General features: G+C 47.0%; 1 protein-coding gene across 2 annotated transcripts in view; it reads left to right on the top strand.

The window, feature by feature from the left end:
• The window catches only part of LOC308306282 (uncharacterized protein), a 68,331-nt gene extending 51,467 nt beyond the window's left edge, over positions 1 to 16,864 (top strand). For both annotated transcript variants that reach the window (XM_080751185.1, XM_080751186.1), the window contains exons 5-8: positions 4 to 136; positions 608 to 718; positions 9,100 to 13,638; positions 15,756 to 16,864. In XM_080751185.1, coding sequence (XP_080607311.1) covers positions 4 to 136; positions 608 to 718; positions 9,100 to 13,638; positions 15,756 to 15,808 — 4,836 coding nt within the window. In that variant the 3' untranslated portion in view covers positions 15,809 to 16,864. The remainder of the gene's footprint in view (positions 1 to 3; positions 137 to 607; positions 719 to 9,099; positions 13,639 to 15,755) is intronic.
• Positions 16,865 to 18,148: the final 1,284 nt, after the last annotated feature.

Genomic DNA, 18,148 nt, shown 5'->3' with positions numbered 1-18,148 from the left:
CAGTCGACTGTGTCGGTGCAGCAGAGCGACGACAGAGGATTTCTGACAGACAGCACCATACCTGATGCTTCCTCCACCGTCTCCACACCGTCCAACGTCTCCTCCAGATCCTCTCGCTCTGGACTCACCAGACAAGGTAGGTGGTGGTGGGAAGACGTCAACAACAAGGTCTCCCCTTAACTCTGACAGTGTACAAATGGAACCAATGGACCTGTTAGGGTCCATTTGGTTCCATTTGTACACTGTCAGAGTTACAGACTTGTATGGGTCAATTTAGACCCCCCTAAAGGAACCCACAAAGTCCCTAGAATCGGTTACACACTGACAAGGGACATTTGATATACTTGTAGGTAATGGACGAAATTGTGAGTCTGATTTAGAGTATATCGTAACAATTGTTTTGAAGCTTATTTTTGAAGCTTTTTGAACATTCTAGATGATTTAATATTTTTAAATCTTTCAAAACCTTCACCTATAATGACACGCATGCTCAAAATAGGGACTCCAGTTTGAAAGTGGTTAAAAGGGATATTACAGTTAAAGGATGTTCTGCAAATCTGTTGTCTAACGGGAACATTTGTACATTTGTGTGTCTTTGTGCACTTAGCATCAACATTCAGGCCACTGAGCTCTGGGAAGAAACCAGAGAAGACCAGAAACCGGAGGAGACACAGGAAAACCGTGATGGGAATCCCACAGCATGTCCAGAAAGAACTGGGTATGTTGCACATCCTGGAAAGCTACAATCCCTGAGTTTTATCCTCCTCTGCCGGGAATTGCAACTACAATATAGATGGTGGTTCATCTTGTGTTCAGTCCAATTTAGATGTGCCGTCTGCTTTAATTAACTTTATTGACCTTGTCAACCAGTAAAGTGCCCTACCCGACAACAGTGTCTACATTTCTCAATGGAAGAGTAGGGAGACCACCTCTAACCACTGCAGATGTATTGACATACTGTACTCTGCCATATAGGTTGGTTACCCATTAAGGACGGTACCCCTTTTTGTGTTTACTTTTTTGTTACTATGTGCAGTATATAGCATTGTTTTCTCAAATGGGGGTACACTGGGGTAGTGCAGGGGGTATATGAGAAAAAACTAGAACATGGGAATATGTATTTAGTGTTATGGTCAATGATAAAATATTGACAGACTGTGTGTGAACCTGCTCATTTGTAAATTGTTAAACTAAATTACATCAATACCTTGATTGGTACAGCTGTTATTGAATAGAAAGCGATGTTTATTTGCCATTATGCTGTTTTATTTTGAACATATTCGCATAGGAACTGGACTTTTGATGTAAATTCTTCTAAGCAAAATGCTGTAGTCAGGGGGGTACTCGGCTTCAGAAATCAGTATTCAATATAAGGGGGTACTGCACCCAAAAAAAGATTGATTACCACTGATATATAGCAATTAATAAATATAAAATAAAACGAAAGTTACGTATGTAACTACGGTTCTATGAATCCCGAATGACCGCCAGAGGCGGTGCTTTAAGCACTGAATAATTCCCTTCGCGCATGCGCAATCGAGTATTTATATCAACAACGTCACAACGTGACCCCGGGATGAACCGGAAGAGGTTATATCTTCCATCGGTTACCACGGGTTAAGTCCCTACAGAATCTTCTCGCGAGAACGCGAGGATTCCGAGTGACAGAGTGCTCTGGCGGTCATTCGGGATTCATAGAACCGTAGTTACATACGTAACTTTCGTTCTATTTCATCCCTCCTGACCGCCAGAGGCGGTGCTTTAAGCACTGAATGACTTATACCAGCAAAGTCACGAGGAATCCTGATTACAAACCTCAAAGAGTAGAACCGGAGGATTCTGGGAAGAGAACCACCCCCAATAGATGGGGAGTGGCAACAATCACCCAATAGAACCTGGAGAATGTGCCGATGACTCATCTGAGGCAGTGGCACAGATATCTGCCAGGGGTACTGCTCTCAAAGTAGCCCCTGATGTGGGGACACTACCAGTAGAGTGGCACCTTATACCAGTTGGCAGGGGACGACCACTCGCCTCCCGAGTGTGGCTGAATGGCGCCCACAATGAAATGGGGCAAGCGCTGTCTGGAGAGAACGCCTCCTTTGGGCTATTATAACCAAGGAAGAGCCGTTCTGACTGCCGAAAGCATGCGGCAGGGCCAACATAGGCTCTCTAGGCCCACACTGGGCACGACAGTTCCAGCTTATCCACGCACTCTCCTAGAGGAGGTTAAGCTGGGCTAGCCTTACAGGCTGGTTGGGGTGCAACTATGAGGGCACCTCTAGGGAGGAGCGCTGTGTTTGGCCACAGAGTGACCTATCATCCGTCTGAGATCTACCCCAGACAAGAATCACTGACAGGCAGGGCTTGTAGCTTGCCGACACGTTTGCCTGAGTAATGGGCAGCATTGGGCAGGACGAATGCCGTCTTACATGACACCGACCTAGACTGCCTGTGTCGAGGGAGACCAGCAATGGGTGTCCAGTACCATGGGAAGATCCCATGATGTAGTCATCAAGGCTCTTGAAGGATGAGACCTGAGAGCAGCCTACAGTGAAAGGGACAACTGACCGTTGTTCCCCACTATGGCTGTGACATTGTCAATTCTAGCATGTCAACACGTACTTGCTGCTACGAACGCTTTTAGAGTAGACGGAGAGCGGCCCCAGTCTAGGAGGGCCTGCCGAGACTCCAGAATAAAGTAGGCACAGAGCAACACACTGGGTCTTCACTCTGACCCATACACCAGTTGGAAACAGCTTCCATCTGTTATCCTTCTGTAACCTGGTGGATGGCCCTGGCCCTCTAGCATTCAGGATAGTATGCCTGACTGGTTCAGCACCGCTGCCCTGCTGTGGTTCAGTAGGAGGCGTTGAGGAATGAGATGCCAGACCCAACCCGCTAGTCGAGAGATGAGACCTCTCCTTTCGCAGGGGTGCTATGGCGCCCTGCGACAGTCTGTGCAACAGAGGAAACAGTCCTCCCTGGCCAGAAGGGAGCCACCAGTAGTGGTGTGACCCTCCTGAAGAACTTAGGCGCTGGTCGTGTCAGAGGAAGCAGCAGAATGCATGTGCAGTGCCCCTGGACATGTGCACATTTCAAAGGAAGGCGCCCTTTGGGCGGAAACCTACTTGGGGCTTTTGAGGTGATTCCACTCACCCGGTAGATAAATTGCCCTTAGGCTAATCGGGCAGGGGCTGCCCAAGTTATGAGGTCCATGGATGCCTGCAGCAGCCGTGCAGACCTGGTCCAAAACTGATTTACCTGATACACTGTCAAGGTGTTGCGTGACCGCATGAGAATGTGCTTGCCTCTCAGGCACGGCAGAAGGCACTGTAGAGCCAAGTGCACCACCTGGTGCAGGCTGTTGTAGTAGTGGCATCTAACGCCACGTGTGTTATCGATGTTACAAATCAATGTTATGGTCAGAGATGGTTCTAGGCAACTCCTTCCCTTATTTACTGAGCCCTAGATGGGCCGTGCAGGACGGGTGACGTGCTGCAACTTGGACACCTGATTCTGGGATGGTACGCAGATCAGCCAGTTGCCCAGGTATGACGGGACCCTCGTGCCCTGAGACTGCAGTGGCACAGGCGCCGCTGCCAGACACCTTGTGAATACCCTCGGGGAGAGGGAGAAATCGAAAGGAAGCATCCTCAGCTTCCAGTGGTGACCTTCATAGGCATAGCACAGAAACTGCCAGTGTTGACAGGCAACGGGAACTGTGGGTATCAGTTTTCAGATCATCTGCTGTGGTCGACATGAGATGGCATGACCTAAATACACCTGTTGGGTGACGGGTCCCCCCAGACTCAAGGAAGTATATCGATTAGAACTAGCCTAGCACAGCTAAACAATCCACCCATATTAAAAACGAGGTGGGGATGCAATACTATACAGCAGTTAGTTAGCTGCATTACTATAGTCTGGCCAAACCAGGCAAGCTTAGAACCTCATTGTCTGACAGAGGGTCTACAGCCTCAATGGCACCCCTGTTCAGGAGGGCGGATAGCTCCTGTTAGGATTTCTGCCAGGTCAATGACTGTCTTCTTTTGAGCCGGCCAGATGTGGGGGGCCGGTGTCGGAACTGACGCTTATATACAGCGTTTGAGGTGGCAACCACCAACACGTCTAAAGCGTAAGCCGCCCAGTATCCGAGCTGCAGATGGGAAAGGTATCTGACAGCTGGCTCAGTAGCCTCAGCTGCAGCCTGGTCTACCTAGCCTGCATGGTTCGCTTCAGTACTTCAGTCACTGCTGAATCAACTCCTACTTCCAGCTCCACTAGGAGACTACAGAGTTCTCATAGGTGCCTCAGTCAGGTTTGACTGTAAAAACCACACTCTGGGATGAGTTTGAACTAGAATGGGCATCATCAATCCGAGTTAATGGAAATAAACTCAATGCCTCCGGTGACACGTCACTGAAGGTGATGGGGTCAGCATCCACATTGCCCTTGCAAGATGTTGAGAGGGCAAGCCTCCAATGGTGTTAGCTTGTCAGTTGCCACCATTGGTGTGTGAATGTGGGAAGTGAGGACGCTGGCGTTGACTGTTCGCCGCTTCACCTCCCAATGTATGAATGGAACATTGTAAGCGCTTTGAAAAGCGCTATAAAAATGCAATCCATTATTATTATTATATTAATAGGGTGTTATAGGGAGTTGCCCAAACACCTTAACTTAACCTCCTGCCACAGTGCCCCCTCGGGGAACACAACGCGGAAAGTGATGACAGGCTTGATAGCTGGCCTGCAACCCAGGCGAGCACTTATTGCACCATTCATGGCTGACAGGGGTACAGGCATGAGGAACAGAAAAGGCAGTGGAGGGTGGCGTCTGCCTGATGAGTGTGCTTGGCCTGGCTAGGCGCTGGCATTCCAGGGTTATGTGAATGATAATGCGCCTGGAGCTGTACTATGTCTCAGCCAATGGCTCTGAGCTGAGGAGTGGGAGCTCGGCCCTAAGGCCTACGCATCTTCCTTATATTCATGGAAGTGTGTAGCTCAAGCTGCCAGGAAGATCACATCGTCCTCTGGAGTCAGCTTTGGCATTGGAGGAGTAGGCACTTCGACATCCTCCGAAGGTAAACAGGTTGGCGGACAATGGCCCTCATGTAAGCCAACTCAGAAAATAGCCAATCCATCATGGTTGAAGTCAGACCTTTCTTCCTGGTACGCAGGGCAGAGGTCATGCCTGGCAACCGGCTGGAGAGGAGCCTCACACAAGGTGCAAAAGTGGGAGCTCTCCATTGTGGTGGCACCGGATTCTCTGCACCGGCCAACACACACCAGTCCCAGCTAGCCCAGAGCGCGGACGCCGCTGGTTGCTAGACAATATTGACCATATGCTGGGGGGAGGGAGCGTGTAACGCTGCCTGTACCAGCAAAGGCCATAATTTAAGCAGGATAGACAACTACTCCGCTTACCAGAACGCGAACGTCACTGTTAGCTGGAACGTCAGCGTTAGCTAGACCGTAGGAGTCTGTTAACCAGACTGTAGAACCCATATGGCAGGGGAAGGAGCGCGAACGCTACCTGCACCACCAGCAGAGTTCACTTATAAACAACCAGATTTTAGTAGCCGTAAATCAAAGTCTGCTACTATACATGTAGCCATGCGTCACTTTGTTTCTTAATGCTTCAAAAAGCTTACTGTTGCACTGCTTGAGATTTATCAAAGTGCATTCTAAAATTTTATTTCATTTTTAATCATTTGAAATTTCACTGGAGGATAACCCCATTGAGTTGCATCAACTCGTTTTCGAGGGTGTCCTCTTAACTGAACAGTAGAACCTGTATGCTGTGGAGGGAGCGCGTACGCTACCTGCAGCAGTAGATGCTTAATTACAGCAGGATTGAGAGAACTTCAGATAACCAGAGCGCGAACGCCACCGTTAACTGGAATACTGCCCTCAGCTGGACTACAGAACGTGTTTGTACTCCACCTGTACCACCAGCAGAGGCTAACATTATAAACAACCGGCCTATAAGTTAGACTAAAACCTTCAACAAAGGTTTGTGCTTCAGCATTGGGGTTCCTCAGAGGAATGATAGACCTGAAGTCTAGTATACACAAGTAGGAATTAAATATTCCAAAAAGTTACGCATCCGAAACTTTAAGTCAGTGGAGGACAAAGTACTCACATTTCCACTGCTTTATTGACACTCACCAAAAAAGAACTAATACTATTAAACTTACTTATAACCAGTAAAAGCTAGTCGATTAGCGAACAAAAAAACACTACTTCCAACACGCTAGAAGTAGTATAACAAGCTACACATTCATGCTGGGAGGGGAGAGCGCTATGCTGCCTACCCCAGCCAAGCTATATACAATGGTGTTGAGTTTGAGCTACTTGTAGCTCCACTAATAGAGGACGCTTGCTGGAGGGAAGCAGCGCATACCGTTGCCTGTACCAACAGAGGCCAATACACAAGACAGAAAGGCTACAATAGCTGCTTTCTGTTCATAAAGCGTTTGCGCTACAGACTATCGGTAGCTACGATCAATCAATCATCAATACAGACCCTTTTACTGAGGGAAGGCGCGCGTACCGCTGCCTGCCCTGAACAAGCTGATTAACGGCAAGAACAGGTTAGGCTATATACAGAATAGCTCCTAACGAAAGCTTCAACCAGCGTGAACGCTGTCATAATCATAAGCTATTATACAACGTATGCCGAAAATTATATTAGACCGTCATGCAGTAAGGGCTATCGTTCGCCATGGCCAGCACGTAAAGTTGCCCACCAAGCAGAGAAATTGACAAAACACAGCTGCTGCCAAATTACAATCAGCTAGCTGCTTAGCAAACCTGCTACTTCACTTAGACCTCGCTACCTCTCTGCCAGAGCTAGCTTTAACTCATACCCTGCCAAGCCCGAGGAACCCGAGAATTTTGGGATGTCCCTCCCTGCCACGCCCGAGGAACCCGAGAATGGCCGCCATTTTGGAAAAAAAAAAAAAAAAAAAATCATTTTTTTTTTTTTTTTTTTTTGGACACCAAAAACGTTAGTAGGCATGATAGCGATCGCGAAATCCACCACTTTGCAAATCCCGCCCCATTCTGCCCTGTTACTATGCTGGGACATATGACCCTGGGCAGATTGTTTTTATAGTGGCAGTGAATGGGATTCTTTTATGTTTTCATAGCCTCATTACAGCTATATAAAGTACCAAAGGAAAAACATCTAGGTGATATTAATAAAAAGGGAAGACAAAGGTACAGTAGTTACATTGCAAAACAGGAGGTTTACCCGAAAATAAATGTTTTAATTAGTTTAATCCCAGTGGGACAGAATCCTCTTTGCAGATTCTTTTATAGTGGCAGTGGATGGGAATTTTTTTTTCTTCATAGCCTCATTACAGCTATATAAAGTACCAAAAAAACCACATCTACGTGATATTAATAAAAAGGGAAGAAAAGGGTACAGTAATTACATAGCAAAACAGTAGTTTTCCCCCGAAAAATAAATGTTTTAATTAGTTTAATCCTCTGGATCAGAGATAGAAAGAGAAGCGCATTGCATCTTGGGTACTAGGAAGAGGACAGAGAGAATGTTTCTCCTCACATAATAGGCTGGCTTTTCGTAATTCTGCCCATTTAAATTATATGTACCCAATCGTGACTCTTAGACTATTGATAAGGTCCATGTCAACTAGTTTGTTGAAGCTTATTCGTTATGATGAGCGAGATCGCTTGACGCTTGCCGTCGCTATCACCGTACCGGCCGATCTCCGTGTCGCGCACTGCGGACAGTTGTTGAAAGCCACATTCAATATTCTCCACTGCACAAACTCCACCCCCGATAGCAAAAAGTGAATGTTTTTTTCTGGTTGGCCAGTCAGGGAGTCTCAGGGACCAATCAGAAGGCTGACAAACGGTGAATTGCTTGTTTAACCCCCATACAACCCCCATACAACTCAGGTAGCAGACCTCCAAGCTCACAACAGTGTAAAACATAGTGGCTGCTATCTCATGAATGCCTGAACGGATTTCCATTCGGATTCTTTTGTTTGAAAGCTGTGAGCAATGTGGACACACGTGGTGCATTATCTAGGCATGGGTGTGCATGATCCGTGCACTAATTACATGGAAGTCTATGGAGACAGTTTGGCAGGATTGGAGTACGAAGGTATTGTTAAATGGCAGCAAATGAGTTAACTAGGGAGTGAAACAGGAAAACAACGCTATAAACAGCGTGTTTTAGCAAAAAAAGGATAAGTAGTAATAATTTGTATCCTTGATAATGGTATAACGGAGCGCTAACGGTCCGTCACAACAAACCAGAGATCCTCATATTGGGGGGAGGCAGCGTGGATCGCAGCCTTTACCAACAGAGCAGGTTATTTTCTTATACAAACTCAAATGTAATTTGAACGTCATCTTAGTGCGGACATTACCGCTAACATTACAACAGTAACCTACCTTCTGTCCGGAGAGGGAAGCACCCTGGTCACCGGAGAAAGAGATCGGGCGCTTTCGCGTCCACGTGAAATAAACTCCACTCAAAGAGGAGATAAGTCGCAGCTCCTGGAGGGCGAACATTCGCTACTCCGACCGATACGGCCACGGAACTACTAGCGACTTCCATAATGAGGTAGGTTGCATAATAATGCATCGTATAATGACGCATATTGTAGCTCACTCGGAGCTCAATACAGAACATCCAAACTCGCGCGCGCGAGAAGAAAAAAGGGACTTAACCCGTGGTAACCGATGGAAGATATAACCTCTTCCGGTTCATCCCGGGGTCACGTTGTGACGTTGTTGATATAAATACTCGATTGCGCATGCGCGAAGGGAATTATTCAGTGCTTAAAGCACCGCCTCTGGCGGTCAGGAGGGATGAAATAGAACCTAGGTCAGGCTTTAGAAGGCATTTTTTAGAATTGGCCTTAGGTCTAATGGGTTAAAATAACTTTTTGGCAGTCTTTTTGATCAATTTGCTATGTCTTTTAAATGTTGATCATATTCACGTCGGCCATTCTGCCTGTATTTCATACTCGGGGAGATGGGGTAAGAACAAAACGTTGCCAGGAGAAGATTGATCGGTTGCCTTCAATAAGCCCTACTTTGCTCTTCTGTATTCCATCAGGGTTGGACAGAATAGGCTGGACCATCACTCCAGCGCTGGATGAGGAACAACTCCAAAACGGTGAAACGGTTGAGAGCATGTCCAATGATGGGTCTCCCCAGGCCATGGAGCCTGGAGAGGGAGCCACCGTCGACCCCCACATGGCAGAAGTCCTGCAGCCACCCGGCGACGATCAAACTCAGAAGTTGAGCTCCGCTCATGCCGGTCACAGGGACGACCTGGCTTTGCTGCAACGATTCGGCCCCCAGCCGTCAGCCTCGGCGAGGCCTCATTCTCTGGCTGTTCCCTGGATGACCACTGCCAACAGCCTCCAGCATCCACCCAGCCCTGTCATGTCCATGTCTCCCCAGGCCACCTACATGTCCAAGATTATCCCCAACGCCGTGCTGCCGCCCTCCATTGACATGGTGATGATCAGCCGCGGGCGAAGCCGCAGCAGCCTCCGCACCGTCAGTAAAAGCAGCCTGCTTTTAGCCAGCCCGGCATCTTCCCGCGCGTCCTCCAGAGCTTCTTCTGGCAGAGCGTCCACGCTGTCCTCTGCGTCGCGCTACAGACCCCCCAATCTTTCTGACAGCTCCGGGTGGAGCCACTCGGGGTCCTCGGAGACGCTGGTGTCCGACTCCTCCACCATCTCCAGCAACAGCACTGCCCGCCAACATCATGGGAGATCGCAGGAGGGAGACGCAGAGGGTTCGTCCAAGGATGGCTCTCCCAAGGAGGACAAAGTGAGTCTTAAGTCCTCTGTCAGCCAGGCCTCTAGAGCCACCTCCAACGGTAAGCCCAAGAACAAAGTAGAGGAGGTTAAAAAGGATGGCTCCTTCGTACGCAGCCTCTCCGTGATGAAGTCCAAGAGAGCCCCGCCGCCTCCGAGCCGATCCTACTCCCTTCACAACAAGATGAAACGACGGTCGCGGGATCTGGCGGAGGCCAGAGTGATTGTGACAGATTCCTCCCCTCAGAGTAGCGCTGCATCTGCTGGGGAAGGTGAGGTAACCGAGGCTGGAGACATGAAGGAGGCTGGACCCTCTCCCATGTCCTCCAGGGCCGCAGATAGCCCCGGGTACACTGCAGACACCAGCTCTCTGGATGATTCCACGGGCTCTGTGTCTTTCAGTACCCCCAAAACACAGCCTCAAACACCAGAGGCGGTAAAGACTGAGAAACCGGTGGGTGAAGACACTTCCTCACCCGAGAAGCAGCAGTCTCCTCAGGTGAACGGGCTGGAGAAAACTCTCTCTCCCTCCAGTGGCTACTCCAGCCAAGGCGGCACGCCCACCAAGTCCTCCAAGCAGACACACGGCTCCTCCCCAAAGCACAAGAAAGGCATCCTGGCCAAGCTTCAGAGTTTATTCCCGGGATCGTCGTCCGCCCCTGTGGTCAAGGCCCCTCTCGCACAGCCAAAAGCCCCTGAGAACGCGAATCCCCCCGAGGCTCCCCAACCTCAGCCCGACCCCTCGTCCAATGCGGCCACTGCCAGCCCGTCAGTCAAGGCCCTGAGAGAGCTCTTCAATATCCCGCCCCCACCCAAGATCCATGCGCCTCCCCCACCTCCCCCAGAGGTGTGGGCCCACAACAAACGCACCTTCGAATTGCTGCTGGGACCTCCCGCCCCAAATAACACACACGAGATTGTGAGGAAGAACCCCAAGGATAGAAGACAGCAGAGGCAGTCTCCTTCTGTGTCCAGAGAGGCGTCTGTGAAGAACTTAACGGCAGAAAGTAAACCGGAGTCGAGTCGGATTGTTCCGGCGGGATCGAGTAATGGGACACCCAATGTGTCAGAGACGAGGAAAGTTCAAGGAAGTGATCGGTTGAACACAGAGGTACAAAAAGAGCTCAGTGAAAGACTGAATCGAGTGCTAAAGACGGTGGAGATGAAAGGAAATGGAAAAGTGACAGAGAAAGATGAGAAAGTAAATGGGATGTCAATGCAGGAAGCGAGAAAAACGGAAACACAGACTCAACCTGCTGTTATGGGGGTAAAGACTAAAATGGATACATTAGCTGTCATAACATTATCGCGGGTCTCTCCATCTCCGTCCCCCCCTCCAGAACACCATCCACCCCTGCCCCCCACAAAACAAGCCGTACCTGCCACCGCTCACGATGCTGCCCTCGCCCCAACATTAGAACCTACCTCTTCTTGGCCGCCACCTCCCCCACCGATCACACCAGCTACTGACACTCTTGATGAGATGGATTTCCCCCTCCCACCGCCACCGTTATTAACTGAGGAGGGGCTAGCTGTGGTGGACTTGGAAGTGCCTGTAGAGCAGACCACTCCCCTTACGTCAGCAGAATCCACAGAGTTTCCATCAATAAAGCCCAGTGAGCAGGACCAGCCGGTGCCACCTGCATCCCAGGGGATCCCTCCTCCTCCCCAGAGCATTCCTCCTCCGCCGCCTTATTCGGCTCCTGATCCCCCCGTTCAGAACCTCTCCTCCTCTCCTCCTGCAAAGATCGTTACTCCTCCAGCTTCTCTGGGGCGAAGTACCCCACCACCGCCAGAGAGCAAACGCTCTCCATCCAAAGGTAATCCACCTCCACCACCCCCAAAGAGCAAACTCTCTCTGCCCAAAAGGTATCCACCTCCGCCACCCTCAGAGAGTGTAATCTCTCCATCTGAGTCAGAACCACTTCCTTTAGTCCAGGAGGTTAATCAGGCCCCCGAAATGATTCCTCCTCAAACTGACACGGTTTCCCCTCCACCTGAGAGTATTCTTTCTGCACCCCAGACCATTCCACCACCACCACCTGCCTCAGAGGCCCTGCCTGCACCTCCACCTCCTACTGTTGATGCTGGCCTTTCGTCACCTGCTCAGGAGCTCCCTCCACCACCTTCACTGCCAACCTCACCACAAGTGGAGCTACAACCTGCCATAGAGACACCTGTGGACATTCCCTCGCCTCCAGCCCTACCTGAACAGCCCACAGCCAACGTTGAAGACCAGCCGGAGAACCGGAGCCAAGAGCAACAACCCCATAGCCAGATCTCTCCTCCTGCCCCAGAAGAAGCCCCCGCTCCATCTGAGTCAGAACCACTTCCTTTAGTCCAGGAGGTTAATCAGACCCCCGAAATGATTCCTCCTCAAACTGACACGGTTTCCCCTCCACCTGAGAGTATTCTTTCTGCACCCCAGACCATTCCACCACCACCACCTGCCTCAGAGGCCCTGCCTGCACCTCCACCTCCTACTGTTGATGCTGGCCTTTCGTCACCTGCTCAGGAGCTCCCTCCACCACCTTCACTGCCAACCTCACCACAAGTGGAGCTACAACGTGCCATAGAGACACCTGTGGACATTCCCTCGCCTCCAGCCCTACCTGAACAGCCCACAGCCAACGTTGAAGACCAGCCGGAGAACCGGAGCCAAGAGCAACAACCCCATAGCCAGATCTCTCCTCCTGCCCCAGAAGAAGCCCCCGCTCCATCTGAGTCAGAACCACTTCCTTTAGTCCAGGAGGTTAATCAGACCCCCGAAATGATTCCTCCTCAAACTGACACGGTTTCCCCTCCACCTGAGAGTATTCTTTCTGCACCCCAGACCATTCCACCACCACCACCTGCCTCAGAGGCCCTGCCTGCACCTCCACCTCCTACTGTTGATGCTGGCCTTTCGTCACCTGCTCAGGAGCTCCCTCCACCACCTTTACTGCCAACCTCACCACAAGTGGAGCTACAACCTGCCATAGAGACACCTGTGGACATTCCCTCGCCTCCAGCCCTACCTGAACAGCCCACAGCCAACGTTGAAGACCAGCCGGAGAACCGGAGCCAAGAGCAACAACCCCACAGCCAGATCTCTCCTCCTGCCCCAGAAGAAGCCCCCGCTCCTGTTGTCACACCCTCGGTCAACAGCAGTCCTGAGCCTCCCACAGCACAGACCCAGGCCCAGCCTGAGGTCACCATGCGGGTCCAGCAGCCCAGGGTTCCAACCCCGTCTGCTAGTGGAGAGGCTCCTCAGAAGCCCATCAGGAGGTCGCTCATCATGGCCTCTCCCCCGTCCATTTTACCACACACTGCGGCCCCCTCACAGCCAGCTGCTGCCAAACCCCAGCCCACTGAAGTCCCTCCCACCTGCACGTCCACTGTAGCCTCCCCTACAAACAAGTCCCCTCCAGCTATGGCCACCTCTCCCTCCATGAACCTACAGGAGGCTATTCGCCTGAGGACAGCTGCTAGAACCAAAGGTGGCCCGTCCTCCCATCTCAGCCTACAGTCCCCTAAATCACCACGAGACATCCACAAGTCTCCCTCCAGCACTGCCAGCTTCATCTTCTCCAAGAGCACCAAGAAGGTGGTCATTGAGACCACCTCGTCACCAGAGGCCCAAGCTAACTTCCAGAAGAACCTAGCCGCTGAGCTTTCCTCTGTATCGAAGGCAGCCAAGGAAGCAGACTCGCATAAGACTGGTGTCAACAAGGTGCCTCCGCCTGTGGCAAAGAAACCCAAAGCAAAAGCCAAAGACACAGAAAGCAACGAGGAGACGGAGCAAGTGAAGACTGCGGGACAGGACACACAACTAGAGAGCATAGAGGGTAAGAGACAATACATCATTTAAGGGATGAGTTGGGATTTTTTGACAAAAGGTGGTATTAGATATTTGTTCAATCACGTGTTTGAAGATATGACCGCTTGTTCCAGAGGTTTAGAGGTGTTTTGACACAACAAAACATTTCAACAGTCCACAACAGCATACAACATTATTATTTAATGTTACTGATGCTCTTTCTCCTCACAGACTGGCAATATTCTTTTTACTATTTTTGTTTGTTAAAGAACACCAGTTCATCACTACACATTGATGCCACTTATGCCACACATTGATGGCATCAATTCATGTTTGAGGTGTGATACATAGGTGTTCCACTCACTTTGTGAGGAATGTGTGAGGAATGTGAGAGGAATATGAGTGTCACTCTTTTGTGGATAGTTAAAGGAATATTTTTTTCCTTGCATGCCTTTCGTAGTCAATGAAGAATCAAAAAAACTGAGAAAATTAATAGGGACTCAAGTTTAAAGATAGAGTAAGTGATATTTCTTTTTGTTAAAATCAGCATTAAATAGTTCTATATTCTGATAGTAATCATTGCTATACAGTGTGTGTTCAGTAACAACAGGGGTCTCCCTGTTTCTCCAGCTCTATAATAAACACATTTTCAGATTGGGATACTAATTGTATCCGATCTAGACAGAGAACTCGCACAGGATACAGATTAAACAAGTGAAATCGGAAGTGATGAGCAGAAACAACTGAACTGGAATACTATGAAATGGAAGACGATAGATCGGCAACCCACCTAAAAACATTTGGCTTGAGAAATCGGGAGACCCCTGTTACTGAGCAAATAGTCTAGCAATGATTACTATCACGATTTAGAGCTTTAAACTTTTAACATAAAACATTTTTAACCAGAAAATATCACATACCCTACATTTAACTCCGTTAACTATGTTTATAGGCCTATATTAAAATTATCTATTTATAAACAACAGTCACAGTATAATCCAAGTGTCATATATCTAGTTGTATGCTCTGTAATTCCAAAACACGTATAAACTCTACAATTTCAAACATTTCTGGATAAACAGTCTCACGCACGATGAGCGTGCCTGGGTGAATGCGTGTGTCTGAACTCGGCTGGTGTTGAAATCTTGTGCTGTTGAGTAACTATCATACCGCCTTGTGTCGAAAACACAAACTATCCCTTTAGGCACATCTCTCATACCTTAAGCCTGCATGCATGATGCTCTGGTGTGTTGAAAGTTTAAACAGGCAAGTCAAACAAAAGTCAATTTAGTTTAATACAGTGGTTCTCAACCTTTTGAATTTCAATTACCCCCCGTTTACTAAGCATTAGACAATGGACCCCCATTTGATATACAGGTAAAATAGTTTATCTCTGGGACCCCCCCATTTACACACACAATTGTCAGAGTTACAGTACAAGACAAGTTTTATTTGTCACTGACTTATGCAAGGTACAACCAGCGAAATGTTGTTGAGACTTGTCCCGCAGATTGTGCTACACATAACGAAAAATATATTTAAAAAATATATAGAATAGAATGACAATATAAAAAGATAATACATATTCAGATATACTATGATAGGCCTATAGACTAGGGCAGTGGTTCTCAACCTTTTCAGGTAGTGACCCCCAAACTAATCATATTTGAACGGGGACCCCCTATCCTGACGAGCACTGAGTTGAGGCATTACATTTTGCATAACACGGTCCGCGTTGTGAGCATGTAGATCGGCTATTTTCACAATTTCTGCCTCTAATATTTGACAATTTGGCCAATGTTTAATTTGTCATTTTAGAGGTATTAAAAAGTCCTTAAATTGTCACTTCAGAAATGTGCAGATGCCCTCTATACACTTAAACTTTATGTTGATTTGTTTACTGTTGAGGTGAGAAAACAACGTTGCACAGTTAATCATCTTAATAATCTTAATAATTTGGGGACCCCCCTGGGGGTCCCGACCCACAGGTTGAGAACCACTGCTCTAGGGACTTGTCTGAGCCAGTCACAGTAACAGTCGTAGTCAATTGGACCCCTTGTGGTCCCCGAACCCCATGTTGAGAACCAGTATTTGTCGTTCCATTCCCATGATGGACTAATCTCATTGTTGTCTCTCCAACTCCAGGTTGTGCTGAGAAGCCAAATGGGAGTGTTGAAGGACAGGTATCGTCAACATGATCAGAAAGACTGAAGAAGAACGTGGTGAGGAAGAACTGGAACTGGCTCGATATAAAGACTGAAATCAGTGCAGGTTGAAAAGTGCATGTGTGAGATTAAAGGCGAGTTGGAAGGAAGACGTTCATGTTTCACCGCTGGTATTTTGAAGAGCTCTGCGTTTCAAAGAAAGCTCCTATCCTTTCAGTTTGATGGTTTACGGTGTGGGTCTCAAATTTCTCAAGTACTCTGTGTATTATAGTAAGAATGAATAAATAATATAGTAAGAATGAATAAATAAGAGTAAATATATTTCCTTTGCCAGAGGGTCTTCTAAGCTTTAGCTTCATGGCGCTTGTTGCTGGTCATAGAGTTCCGTCATAAGATATGGGGTTATACCGCCATCTAGTGACATGATTGTACCACTAGGGTACAGTTCTGGCTCAATGCAATACATTAGTACATCTAATCAAATGGGACAAATGGGGCTTGACTGTAATATAATGGAGTACCTATATTTAATATATCCAATCATTATGGACGTGCACTATGGAATTCTGTTATGTACGCTCAAAGGTGGTGTTACACCCATTTATGTGTTAAAATATTTACTGTAAGTTATTTTTCATGTTATGTTCCGTTCTGAGGGATATTTTGTTTTCCATTATGCCAAACGGCCCGTTATAATGTTATGTCTTCATTACAATGTTCTGTAAGAAAAATAGCAAATCACAATTTCACAACACGTCACATCAAAATGCGCTGAGATTGTAGATCTGCTATTTTCATTATTCATTTTACGACAAAGTATATAGGGCTTAAAAAAGGTTAAAAATCTTCCTATTGAAGCTCAACCAATATATACAATACATAAAAGTTTATGTAAATGAGTCAATGATATTGTGTTCTGCACTCTTAAATGTCAAATCATTTTAACAAAACCACATGATTTTGCAGCACATTTTTGTTACTCCCAAATGGGATATTCTTCTGTGCTTTTGAACTTCAGTTTAATTTCAATGATTGAAAAGTTATCAAATGATTGTATAGTGAACAAAATAAACATTTATGAACAGAATAAAATTGTCACAATGATGAAAAATGTCTTTGCATTGGTTTCTTTCTAAAGACAAGTATTCAGTCATTCTGTCAGGGGTAGAGGTGTTTGCTGTGGATTTTCATCTTTTGACCTATCACCTCTCCTTTTAACTTTAAATATAACCTCCAAATTTCTATTAGTGTGAAAGGCCTGGTGGCCTAAGAGTAAAGGAGAGGTCTCACAAGCCAGAGGTTGGTGGTTTGAATCTTACTCAAGGTGAATCTTCACTTTTGGTGTTTTTAAGGGTGAGGAGGCCGGAATCAGCCCAGCTCTCTCCTAGCTCCGGTAGGAGAGGGAGGAGTCTGGAGGGGGTCCACCTCCAGGGGGAGGAGCTTAATTGATTTACATATTAAGCAAATAGTTTACTTTTTATTTTCGCGAGCCGCTATTATTATTTATTTTTATTTTTCCACATTAGTTTTTGATTATATTGAGGTACTTCATTTATGCTGGTTTTATATCTCCCAACTCACATGTTTGATTTGATGGATATTTTTAGTAGTATTGTACTTTGAGTGGTTTTGATTTGGTATTTTTGTTGTTTGATGGATATTTTTAGTTGCATTGTACTTTGAGTGGTTTTGATTTGGTATTTTTGTTGTAGTTGTTTTTGTTTGAGGTTTGAACCTAGGACCTTTGGTTTGTTAAACCAGTTTTTATCTCTTGAGCCACACAGGCATGGAATTTACAACTGGGAATGTATTAGTTGACCCACATTTCAGAATTTAGACATACAGTGAAAAGGTTATTTAGAAGGTTTGGACTCTAAACCTTGTTGTAATTGTTTTTGGTTGAGGTTTGAACCTAGGACCTTTGGTTTGTTAAACCAGTTTTTATCTCTTGAGCCACACAGGCATGGAATATACTACTGGGAATGTATTACTTGACCCAAATTTCATAATTTAGACATACAGTGAAAACGTCATTTAGAAGGTTTGAACTCTAAACCTGGTTGAAATTGTTTTTGGTTGAGGTTTGAACTTAGGACCTTTGGTTTGTTAAACCAGTTTTTATCTCTTGAGCCACACAGGCATGGAATATTTAACTGGGAATGTATTACTTGACCCACATTTCAGAATTTAGACATACAGTGAAAAGGTTAATTAGAAGGTTTGAACTCTAAACCTTTAGTTTATAATCCCTAGATGTACCTCTTGAGCCACACTTGGGCCCTATTATGATCCAGGTCTTATGCCTTATCTTCTTTACCTTTTTTTCCACTATTTTGAAAAACATTTTTAAATACTTCAAATGCTGATCTACAT

Source organism: Nannobrachium achirus (assembly GCF_963921795.1).
Source record: "Nannobrachium achirus genome assembly, chromosome: 20".
NCBI lineage: Eukaryota > Metazoa > Chordata > Actinopteri > Myctophiformes > Myctophidae > Nannobrachium > Nannobrachium achirus.
Note: the sequence above shows the minus strand (reverse complement) of the source record. Positions and strands in the feature narration are given on the sequence as shown.